Source organism: Mus caroli, chromosome 10, assembly GCF_900094665.2.
Source record: "Mus caroli chromosome 10, CAROLI_EIJ_v1.1, whole genome shotgun sequence".
Taxonomy (NCBI): domain Eukaryota; kingdom Metazoa; phylum Chordata; class Mammalia; order Rodentia; family Muridae; genus Mus; species Mus caroli.
Window position 1 is genome coordinate 39883354 of NC_034579.1, and position 12774 is coordinate 39896127.

The 12774-nt window shown below is 42.1% G+C and overlaps 1 protein-coding gene across 2 annotated transcripts in view; it reads left to right on the forward strand.

The window, feature by feature from the left end:
- Atg5 (autophagy related 5) overlaps window positions 1-12774 on the forward strand; it is a 94203-nt gene that overhangs the window by 67159 nt on the left and 14270 nt on the right. For both annotated transcript variants that reach the window (XM_021174066.1, XM_029482723.1), the window contains one exon: window positions 10908-11025. In XM_021174066.1, coding sequence (XP_021029725.1) covers window positions 10908-11025 — 118 coding nt within the window. The remainder of the gene's footprint in view (window positions 1-10907; window positions 11026-12774) is intronic.

The following is a 12774-nucleotide window of genomic DNA, read 5'->3' on the forward strand; positions in this document are numbered from 1 at the left end:
AAAAAAAAAAAAAAAAAAAAAAAAAAAAAAAACTAAAGGAAACGGATAAGCCTTTCTCTCTCCACCCCTTCCTGGAGGGGTGATTGGCAATTACCAGGAGCAGTTTCAGGACTCCCTGGGTGGCCTCTTATGACCTGCTGCATGTAGTTTGTTGTAGATGGCCAGGAGGAAGCCTCGCCTCTGCCACAGAGAATGCTGGACCATTCCACGTTCCACACCTTTCTATGTTCATCTTTGAAGATCTTTCTACAGCAGTCCAGGCTATCTCCACACTTTCCCTCCACTCTGCAGCACTATGTGTCCCTGCGCCTTGTCACAGGGGTAAGACACAGCTCCAACTTCAGCAGTCACCCCCTCCATGACCAGCTCACCACAGTGTGGTCTCTGTATTCTTAGGTCTGGGAGCATGCCCTGAGTGGTGTCATAGTAGACACTGATGCCCTAGATGGATACATTGAAGCTGTCCTACAATTTACAAAAGCTGTCTGACTTGCTGATCACCAAGCAATTGCTCAGGCCTCTGAATTGATGCTCAGTGCCAGATTTGCCCAATTTGGCCTACATGCAGTTCCAGGTGACAAAGCACTGGGAGAAGACTCCAGTTTCCAGGCTTCCATGGAGCCCAGGAAGACATGTTGTACCAACCCTTGAATGCTGAGTTGAGAGTTTGCATGAAGAGGCAGTGGAAGAGATTGGCTAGGTCTCTGCGACAGAAGGACAGGTACTCCCTGCACAGTGGGCTTTTGTGTATCAGCCTTGATCGGCTTGCCGATGTGTCACACCCAACAGTGGCAGCGTCATTAGGAGTTAGGACAGCTGGAGCAGAGGTAAACCCCATTCTGTGCACCTACCTGGAAGTACCCCAGAGGTGGGGGGGGGCAGGAATTCCTTACTTGTTCAAGGTCATATCATAAAACCCATTCATGGTGACTAGATTTATAAAAGTACTTCAGTTGACCACAGAAGACACTCAAGATCATGAATAAATGCACAGATCACATGGATGGAAGGTGACTCTGGGGATAGAGAGGTGGCTCAGGGATTAAGAGCTCATGTAGACAGGACCTGAGTTAGGCTCCCAGCACCCATTGGAGCAGCTCATAAGCACCTTTCATTGTAGCTCCAGGGGACCTGGCACCTGTGGTGCACATGTACTCACAGTGACCCTGTTAACAGCATGCATTTAGTAAGCATTCATCTTTAAGCTAACATCTTGTGCTTTAAAATCTTTCCAGCTGCGTTTTAATTATCAGGTCATAAAAAATTAAATGAGTTTTGGCAATCAGGCAAGGTTTTCTCCCATTCTGAGAATTGCTATGCTGCTTGTTCTGTTGGGGGAAGTGTGAAATGCTCTGAACTGATAAGGATAAGAATAGTTCTCTAACCCTTGTTTGGGTGCTATTGACCTTTTTTTAAAAATATATATAATTGTTTGAAGGAACTCATAGTTACTCACAAAGCTTGAGACTTCCCCAAGAGGACACATCACTCCTGTCACGTTGTATGAGTAAGAATTAAAAAGAAAGCTCAAACAAAAGCTTTTGTGTGTGGCAGGCAGCAGTGTCTGGCTCTTTCTTCTCCTAACTACACCTGAGTGTGTAGTAGTTTTATTGAGTTGTCAGTCTAGTAGCATGCATGTCTCTCATTTAGACGGTGACAGAGTCATGCAATCATCACTGTACCAAATCTCAGGAGCACTCACTCACCCCTACTTACTGCGGCCACTAGCTCAGTTTCTGTCTTTGTGCTTTTTGCCTGTTTTGGATATTGTAAGAAACTAGGGTGTTACAATACACAGTGCTTTGTATCTTCACTTGCATATGTCCCAGGCTCCTACTTGTAGATCATGATTGCTCAACTAGAGTAATTTTCAGGGGAGGGTCTTTGTATGGTCCAGTGTACAGCTACTGCCAGTTGATAAGCATTTGGATTGTCTCTGTCTAGGGCTGTTCTGACTGTATGCTGTAGCGAGTATTAATGCTGATTTTCATGGTGATTGCTTATGTTCATTTCTCTTCTGTGGGTATTTAAAGAGTACAGTTGACAGGCTATATGCCGATTGTTTGTTTAGTGTTGTTTAGTGTTTCAAAGTATTGTTAGTGTATTTTCCAAAGCATCTTCACCATATTCCTGCCCACTGTGAATGAGGCTGCCAGCATCCTTGCCAGTGCTTGCTCAGTTTTACCCTTTTTAGTCCAGCGTATTATACATGGTCATGATATATATGTGTGTGATTATGTATATGTCAACACATCACACAGTGCACATGTGGAAGTTAGAGGAAAACTGTCAGTGATTCAAGCATGATATAGCCTTGTGTGTTCCCATTGTAGCTCCCAAATAATTGACACAAAGACCGATTATGTTTATTCACAAGTGTTGAGCACTGTGACTGCTCAGCTACTCAGGAATTCTAACCCTCTAAGCTGTCTACTTCCCAGCCACATGGTCTTTACCTTCAGTCTGAGTTCTGCTCCATGTGTGTCCTCATGGCAAATGCCTTGGTGGTCTGCTCATCACAGCGCTTCCTGGACCCTCTGCCTCATGGTCATCTCCTTTCTTCCTCCTCCTACTCCTTTCGGACCCTCTCCCTGGGACCAGAAGTTCAGTCATAGGCTGATCGGCTCTTTATTAAACAATAAGATCATTGGGGAGCCTTCTTTATGTGAGCGATACTGATCCAGGAGATGGTTCAATTCCCATGACAGTGCCAGCAGCTGGACTGGAACCAGATCTCTGGCCTCAGAGGTCAGTATCTGAATACACAGTGCACAAGACCAACCCCGTCAACTTTGTGGAGTCTCGTCTCTCCTTTCCCTTATATGAGTTCTGGGGATGGAACTCAGGTCATTAGGATTGTACAGCAAATACCTTAACCTGCTGAGCCAGCTTGCCAGCCCCTTTGATCATTTTTAAATGAGATTGTCTCTCTATTGTTTTGAGAATTCTTTGTATATGCTAGGTACTAGTCTTATCAGACGTATGATTTGCAAATATATCCTCTTATTCTGTGGATTTTTCTTTTTATTTTCTTGATGGTAACATTTGAAGCGCAGACTCTTCAGTCTTTGGTTTAATCTTTGTTGTTGCTGTTTTTACGTTGTCATCGCTGAGAAAGCCTGACCTAACCTTGTTAGTCCAAGGCTGCAGGCGTCTCCCTTGGTTTTCTTCTAAGAGTTTTGTGCTTTTACTTCATGACTTTTCGCGTGTTTCAAAATAGTCAAGTGCTTTATTTTTAAACTTGCTGGCCTGTAGATTATATCAGCAGTCAGATCTATGAATTACCACTTTTGTTTGCTGCTTCAAAAATTTGGACAAGAATTTTCATATAGTCTATTGATACTTCATTGGGCTACACTGAAAAATTATATACATCATCAAAAAATAATAATATACCCATATAGTAAGCTTCAGCACTCACTGTAAAACTGGTGGAGCGTGTATGAGGGGTGGGCGTGGAAGCTGTTCTGCATCTGTGCAGTCACGGGTTCTTGGCTGGGCTTAGAGTCAGCTTGTCTCCTGGGGAAGATATTTGACTGGCCTTCAGAACAGCCCTACTTCTGAGATCAGCGTGGCTGCTTTCACTCAGACGTTTCCTCTTACTGCTGTATTTGTACAAATTGGAAATGCTTCTAATTTATTTTACAGTAATGTCTGTAAAGATAAAAAGTTCATGCAAAACTACCCTTTGACTTTTCAAAAGAAAATAACTTAATTAGTTACAGGATTCTTGTATTCATCTAACTTTTTAGTGTGGCTTTCAAGACAATTAGCAAACATGTTAAGTTATTAACTAGAATGAAACTTTATGATTCTCTTAGTATAATTTTTTTGGAGAGAGATCTTTAGTGTATTAAGATAACTATTTCTAGAATTATTAACAATACTGTCTTTACTTGAGTCTTTTTCTATAGTCATGCTACTAAATTTTTCATATGAAAAATTAAACTGGGGCTAGGGAGCTGGCCCAGTACTTGATCCATTAATGTGAGAGCCTGAGCTCAGACCCCTAGCACTCACATAAGCCTCATGTGACTGTGTGCTGCTCTAAACCCACTGAGCCCTCTGACGTCACTGACCAGCTTGGCCAGCTGAAACAGGGACTGACTCTGTCAGTGAAAGACCCTGTCTCAAACAGTAAGGTGAGGCTGGAGAGATGACTCAGTGGTTAAGAGCACTGGCTGCTCTTCCAGAGGGCCTGAGTTTGTTTCCAGCATCCACATGGCAGCTAACAACCATCTGTAACTCGAGTCTCAGGGGATCAAGTGTCCTTTTCTGGCCTCCATGGGAACCAGACATGTACATGGTACACAGTCATGCATACAGGCAAAAGACATAAAATTAAATGAATAAAACTTTAAAATGTAAAACATAAAGTGAAGTTATTAAAAAAAAGAAAAGAACAAGATGACAGCCCCTAGCCTATGTGTACACACAAATACACTGCACATACACACAAACAGTAAAGCAAGTATTTTCAAGCAGCCCATGTGTTCTATCAGAAGGCTCAGCATCATAGATTCCTGTCTTCCGTAGTCCACCATGCTACTCTGCACCACGTATATTATAGTGAAAGGATGTGAGGAGTACACAAACTGTTAACTACATTTGCTTTAACTATTATGTGGCAAACTGTATTTGGCATTGTCTAGACAGAATTACAAGTGTAATAATTTCAATGAGACAAAACACACTTTAAGCCAGATGTGAGGATGTATTTGGATGTATGTGTGTCATTTAATCAGAGTCTCAATTAAGACTCTGCTGCTTTGGAGATTAAGTGTTCCTGGCTGTAATAATGACAGCTTCAAATCTAATTATTATTTCTTGATGTTGTCGGGACTATTGAGAGGGGCCTGCAGAGTATTTTAGCCAGCCCACTCACATTTCCCTCCATAAGGCATGAAAGGCTTGGGGCCCGCTCACCTCCCCCAGAGACTTGACTGTAAAGTCCTCAGCAGTGTTTAAACCTCTCTGTTATTTTTATTGAATACATCTTGTAATTGTGTGTATTCTTAAGCTAATTTAAATATGAACCTGGTTCTGAAAGGCATGTGATGCACAATTTGACATGCATGAATTTATCTGCTGTGACAGTTTGAAGCCTTCATCAGGTTACTGTTGGTAAAGTCTGACAGTGCGCCTGTGTAACGCGCTTTCTTTGACTTTGTGCCATGAGCACTTATTTGAATTAATAAAGTATCAAAGGAAATTGAAGGAGACTGTTAATTACTTTTGATTCTCTCTGTAATTGTTTCTGTAACAACTACTGTTCCCTTTTATTTAATAGTGCTTTAAAAGTTAGGAGTGAAAAGAGTTAGCCTTTGTTACCACATACTGCATTGTTCAGTCTGCATTTTAGGAATGATCTATCTTACTATCATGTCATAATAATTAATGATAGGTAGCATTTCCCAGCTTATCAGACTGAGGAGAGGACTCCAGTGTTGGATTTCCCTTAGAGGCAGTGCTTTGTGTTAGGAGTTGGGATTCCAGTCACACTTGTCTGTTCTGCTGTGCTCTGCACACTGGCCCTTAGCTGGGGTTTCTTATCCACTAATTTCTAACAAGTGCTGTTACTCCAGGTTCCCATGAATGCTGAAATGTGATTATCTCTTTCTTCATTAAAGAATAAATCAAGCTCTGTTATGAGTTGGAAGCTTGAGGCCATCTGGATTTCTCCTTGGTTTTCATCGTCTTTTGAATGTGCTGTGCAATTAACTGCTTTCACTCTATACCTGCTAGGGTGTCTCTCACTCTTAGAACGTTACCTTATGTAACTTGTTAGGGTTTGGGGTTTTTTTTGTTTGTTTGTTTTTGGTGGGGTTTTTTTTTTTCTCTCTATTTTTGTTCTTGTTGGTGAGTTTGTGGGTTTGATTTGCTGGCATCTAGTGGCCCAGCCCTGCTCGTGGTAGGCAAGTGCTTTTATCACTGAGTTGTGTATGACCCAAGCCCTGGGTGAAGCTTTGTGTTCGGCTTTCTGGTATTTCCTCACCGCACCCAGTTTGCGGTTCTGCTCTCGTGTACTACGGTATTACAGTCACTTGCGTGTGTGCTATCCATCGATCCATGAGTTGGCATGAGGATGCCCTCCAAAGTACAGGACAAGTCTTTACTGAGCAGTCCTGGTACAGGACACTCGGGATCGTAGGTGAGCCAGGCTCCTACTTGAACATTTCTCCCTGTTCTTCACTCACACTTTTGTTACAAACACTCTCTTAAGCTATTTTTTAAAAAGAGGAAACATCACTGCCCTCTGCAGTTCTCCTTATGCCAATCATTGTGATGTCCCTACCATTATGAATGGAATGGAAGTAGCTATGGTTTACTATAGAGTCTTTCATTGGCATAGGAAAAAACTCATTGCTAGCAAGGAGATCTGGTGACCTAGCAATTGTCGAGGTTTTTAATTTGGGAAAGTATCATTTGTGCAGAATTGAGTTTTATTATTTTTGAGGATTTTTAATTTAAAACATAGTTATTCTAATGTCTGGGTGATGTTACAACTTCAGGGGACTACTGCTAGGAAATTCTGCCCAGCCTTTAGTAAGTCAGTCCCTGTCATCATTAGGTTATGCCTAAGCAAAGTCTTAAGTAGAAGTCTCTCTAAAACACTGTTCTTTCTTTCCTTTGAATTAAAGCTGTGTCTAAGTTTTGTTGTCCTGAGCATTCTTGTTTTACGACAGAATTTTTCCTGGGAAGACACAACACACAGGTATATTCACTCCAGATAGGGATTTATAGCAGAGTGAAGTATAGACACCACCAAAGTCCAAGTTTATGAACCAGTAGGTTTATTGGGGATACTTACAGAAGTGTGGCTAAGGGGCTACTCACTGGAGCAGAAATGGCTCAAAGACAGCTACATCACCAATGCCTTCCCAGCATGAATGGGAGGTCACAAAAGCTAGGAACCTGGGACACACTGTACAGCCTGCAGGCAGCTCAACTGATTGCAGAGTGTCCTTTCCAAGTTCTTCAGTTGGTCTAAACCCCTTCCAGGCAGCTGGTCTGGTCTCAGTCATCTTTGCCCCTCACCTTGTCTGATTGTCTTTGTAGCTCAGCTTCCCTTTAAGGAATGGGACTCTTAGTTTTTATTCTTTACAGTGGCAGGAGAGGCCTAGTGAATCTGGTCAGTTTCAGGGACTTCCTAAAGCTATTTTGAATTGTCTTTCTTCCTGCTTGAGCTTCTCTGCAGGGTAGAGTGTTTTGCCCTTATCTGTACACAGCCATGTGTGTTTGTAATGTAGTTACTTTTGGAGAAGTTGGGTCATTGTGACCATAATTCTATAAGAATGATAACCACCAGCTAGTTCTTTATCACATCAGAGTCTATACTCTTTAACAATACCTTAAAAATCAAGAATAGATGCCTGAGACGCAGACTTGATCATAGTTTGTGAGAGTGTCTCTTACACTGTTTATGTGTTTTCTAATCTCTAAATTACCAGGTGAGTCTAGGAAATTGGCTGCAGTGAACTGGAGTTGTCCTGTTGGCACTGATGCAGTATTGGCTGATGGCCTTGGCTGTGTTTGGTAGCCTTTTTCTTTTGCATTTTCTCTGTGATGGATACAAGCAGCACTTCCCTTTGGAGAACTGTCTTGGTCACCATTTTATGGTGTTGTGTTAAGGTGTGTTACTGTGGAAAGATTTATTGTTACTGTTCTGGGATAGTGAAAACAGGAGCAATACTGAGAAGTAACAGGGCATGTGTTTTTCAATACTGGAATTAGAATTTCCTTTTAACATGTAACCATCACTATTTGGCTTTTCCTGTTTTGCCTGTTGTTTTTAAGTAAGTTTTGTAACTCAGCTACCTCACCTTTCTGCTGCTAATTAGGTATGAGTGACAACAGGATCCTGTAGAGTTCACTCTGGCAGTGCTGCTGTCCACATCCCTGCCATCCCACCCAAGCCTGATACACCTTCACTTCGTCTCCCATGCTGCTCTCCATTAGTGTGGAGAGAGAAAAGGTGTCTTTCATCAGGTCACTTCCCTTACTAAAGGTCTTAAAAGCCTCTTGGTGACCTGGAAGACCGACAGTCCTAAGTGGGTGGTGGCGATGTTAAGTGATTGCCCTAGTCCCTTTTCATTTCTTTTCTTCTGAGGCTTTCCTAACTTTATTATCTTTGTGTAGTTGATCAGTTATCTAGACATGATAGGTTGGGTTTTTTTTTTTTAATGTGTATACTAAACTATAGGCTTTATAAATAAAAAGATAACAATAAATTTTAACTGTGGACCAGTTAGTGAAGAAAACCAAATTATTTCTGATAAGTGTTGCTGAGCTATTGTTTTGCACAATTTGTTTTTATTATTGCTATAAATTCTCAGCTGTGTTGTTCACATCCAGTTTTTAGCATTTATTGTATATCCCTTAAATTGCTCATAGTTACATGGTTATTACTCATGTTTTAGTTTCTGTTAGTTCTTTCAAAAATGTTAGCTGTTTCAAGAAGCCTAAGAACTTCCTCTGATTAAAAGCATAATATCCCCAAAGGACATTTGAAGTCATAGTCTTAGGTTAGACATAATTTTGTTCTTAGACATTTTGTGACTTCTTATACCAGGAGGCTTAAAATTAAAACTTAATCTCATAAAATGGACTAACAATTGAGGTGAAAAGAAATAGTTTTCATTTCTTAATTTGTGCTTGGCAGCCTTCCAACAACACACAGAAGAAATGGGGGTGTTGAGCCAGTGTTGCACCCCAGCTGCAATCCCAACACTAAGGAGCGGAGTGGGGGTGGGGTGGAAGTGCCAGGCCAGCCAGAGCTACTGGATGGCAGAGCTTCTGTACTCTGGTCACTCATGAAAGGAAAATAGTCTTAAAGTGAGCAGAGGAGTGTGCCTCTGAGGAGTCAAGTCTGTCGTGATGACTATCCTGAGGCCTTGTTGTTGAGGAGTAAAAAGTCTATCTGGTGACTGGTAACTGTCCTGATGCTTTGCTGCCCTGTGAACCTGCCACTCTAACAGTAGACTCTTTTGAGAAATTTTCTGTTTAGTTCAATAGTTAATCAGGGTTCTTTTGGGGGCTTGTTTTTTAAAACTATTTTTATTTATACTTGAACAATTTCATATGAATGCAGCTACCTTGATCATACTTAAACCAAATCCCAGTATTTCCATTTCCTTCCATGGCTTCTTTGTTGTTGTTGTTGTTGTTGTCCTCCTCTTCCGCCTCCTCCTCTTCCTCCTTCCTCTTCCTCCTTCCTCTTTCTCCTTCTCCTCTTTCTCATTCTTCTCCTCCTCCTCCTCCTCTTTCTCCTTCAGTAACTCTCTCAGTTCAATTAATGCTGCCTGTATGCACATAGGTGTGGGGCTATCCACTGATGCAAGGACAACCTCCCATCAACCACACACTCGAAGAATAATGAGTCTCTTTGAACAACCAGCAACTGTCAATAACTCCTCAGCTCTGGGTAGAAATCACTGAGCGCTCCCTCCCCTATCTATGCTGTAAAGTTGACTGGTTTGGACTTGTCCAGGTAACCATAGCTGCTGTGCATTCCTGAGTACACTGTCCATGTCACATCCAGAGGACATCATTTCACCACACTCCTGCATTGTCTGATCATGAAATTCTTTCTGCCCTCCACCACCCGCAAAATACATACTTCTGTGAGTTGTGAGCCTTGGGACTAAGAGGGTTGATAATAGACTACCTATTTAGGGATGGACATCAGTAACTTACTCTCAGGGCTTGGACCAGTTATGTGTCTCTGTATCACTGCCTACTGCAAGAACCTTCTCTGACCACAGTTTAGAGCAGCATTTATCCATAGGTGTAAATATAAGCATGTAGAAACAAGTTCAACAATGTGGCTGTTTAGCACAACAACCATAGTGTGTTCTCCACTAGGGCTGGTGGCCTCCCCAGCCAGGGAATATTGACCAGGTTTACAGAGCAAGCCTTGGGTTTAATCAGAAAGACTCCCATAAAAGTCAATGCCAGTATTCAACCTCTTGGGCATATCTTGTGTGACAGGTCAGTATTGCTGCAGGGACCACCACTGGGTAATGCTGTTGATGATTTTTCTCCCCCAGTGGCCTGTGTAGCGCCTTCCAGCACTAGGAAAGCTAGCCAGCAGGGAAGAATTTTCAGGTCAGTTCCAAATTGATTTCTCTATGTCCTACAACTAGAATGTGCGGTGTCTTTAGCATTATAGCCTTACTGTCTAGTTATGGTGGGCAACCAAGAGCAATGGCAGGACCTTGTGTTGTTTGGGTAGTCTGTGGGGCTAATAACTTGCAGGGAGATATCCCATACCTAGTACTGAAATCCTTACCTCTGTCAAACCTTGGATTCTTGATATGAATTCATTGTTATCAAATGTCTGTTGCCCTACTTAACTCTCTTACAAAAGACTCATTTCAAAACCTTCTTTTTAAAGATTGAAAAACGTTTTTTAAAAAATGTGTGTGAATGTTTTACCCGTGTGTATGTGTATATGGCACAGACATACCTGGTTCTCTTGGATGCCAGAAAAGATGGTAATTCCCCTGGAATTCCCTGGAACAAGAGAGACAGATGGTTGTGAGCCACCCTTTCGGTACTGTGATTCAAACCTCAGTTCTTTACAAGAGCAGCCAGTACTCTTAACCCCTGAGTCATATCTTTAGCCCCTTGGAAAACCTGGAGCTGAGGACTGCTTCTGTATTTGGTGGTTGTGTTGTATCACTTAAAGTGTCTGAGATTCCATACTTGCATGAGTTTGATTGACTAGCATTTATGCTAGCCTTTGCCCAGTGATCTCACACCACTGATCCTTACTGTTATTATCTGCATTCATGGTTACCCCACAGCAGAAGACACTAATGTCAGATCATGTTTGTGATCTATGGGTCTGTAGTCAGCAGCAACAGCAACAGACTGACTTGCTTGGGTTTTTATTTTCCCTATAGACCACGACTGAGCGGCCTTTCATTCAGAAGCTGTTCCGGCCTGTGGCCGCAGATGGACAGCTGCACACACTTGGAGATCTCCTCAGAGAAGTCTGTCCTTCCGCCGTCGCCCCTGAAGGTAAGGCACTTAGCAGCTGTGACACATCGCTGCCGTTTTCTCTGTGAAACCTTTGATTTCTGAGGTTAAGTGAGTATTCTATATTGGCACATTTTAGGAAGAATTGTCCTTACCTTTTAAGGTAAAATCTTTTGTTTTATAGCAATTGTCACAAAACCCGAAGTCACTTCTGTCTGACAAAATAAAATATACTTCCTGTGCTCTGGGGCTTTGTAAGTTCTATTCTCATGAATTTGTATACTTGAAAATCAGTTCACATAAACATGTATTTGAGATGCTTGGCACTCAGAGTGTTCCAAATTTCTTTCAGAAGTTGAAATATTTGCATACATGTAATGAATTATTTTGGGGATAGAATGCAAGCTTAAATGTCAAATTTGTGCACACATATCCACCTACCTATACGCACAGCCTAAAGGTGATTTCCATGGTATTTTTAGTGTGCTTACATTTTTATGTGCGCTGTCACGTGCGGTCAGCTGTGGAGTTTTCCACATGTGCTGTTGCCTCAGTGCTAAAGTCAGTGTGGGCATTTCAGATTTCCACACGAGAGCTGCTATAAATGTGTACATGCATACACACATGCATATGGACATAAATGCAGGTGTCCTGCTGCTTTTCGCACCCAGCCATTGCCCATTAACTCAGTAGTTTGCAGTTTCAGCCTCGTGGTCTATTACAACATTACTGATTACTTTTGTAAGAGGAATCGTCAGCCATGTACAGCATGTTCATTTACACACCAAGCAGGCTTTCTCACTTAGACCTAGGAGGGAGGAGGTAAGGAATTATTAAACATGAAAGCAATACTTCAGTAGTTCCTTATCTAAGGAAGTGGTTTTCCTGAGAAATAGAATTAGAGCCAGTGTAGGCATGGAGACAGGACTAAATCAGAAAGGGTGACAAAAGCACAGCATGAACCCAGCAGAGTTACTGAAGACAGACAAGACTTACTGGTTTCAGAGGGTCACTTGCCTCACCTTAGCGCCTAGACTAAGTATCAGAGCGTCTCATGGTAAGTGTTCACTAACCATTGGAATTCCTGAAGTCCTTGTGTAAGGCTTAGCTCAAGCGGTATTATTTATGATAACTAATTTGAGGTAACACTAAGTTTTTGTTTGGCCTTGGTCACAGTCCCACCTCACTCTTTTATAATGTTAGCTTTCATTAAAGGCTTCCTGCCATTCAATATATTTGATATCTCAGCAGCTTTTTAACGTAAACTCTACAAAGCTCAGGTCAGAATTTGGAAGAGAACATTTTTGTCCCCTCAGAGTGTTCCCTTCTGCACACTTGGAGCTGTTAGCTGTAAGCAGCCATTGCTTGACTGTCTGTCTCTATGATTTGCCTTTTAAAATTCACTTCCTATAAATCGAATGCTATGCTAAGTAGGCGTGTAACCCAGCACAGTGGGTTGTGTTGTTTGTCTCAGTGGCTTCTTTTCGTTGAGGAATACTCCTGCTTAGGTGGAATGTCACCGAGAAGTCTTTACAACTTTTTACCTTTCTGATTAATTCAGCTGTGAACATTGGCATGGATCTTTCCTGGAACATCTTTTCATTTCCAGGGTAAATTCCCAGAGGTGGGGTGACTGGGACCAGCAGACAGTGTGCTGGCCTGCTCACCGTCTCTTCCCTGCCATCCCCCCACGGGACTCAGGAAGGCTTCGGTTTCTTCACACCGGTGACATGTTTTATAGTGTCGGCATCTCACAGTGATGGCTCTCCGTTTCCCTCATTTAAGTTTCCC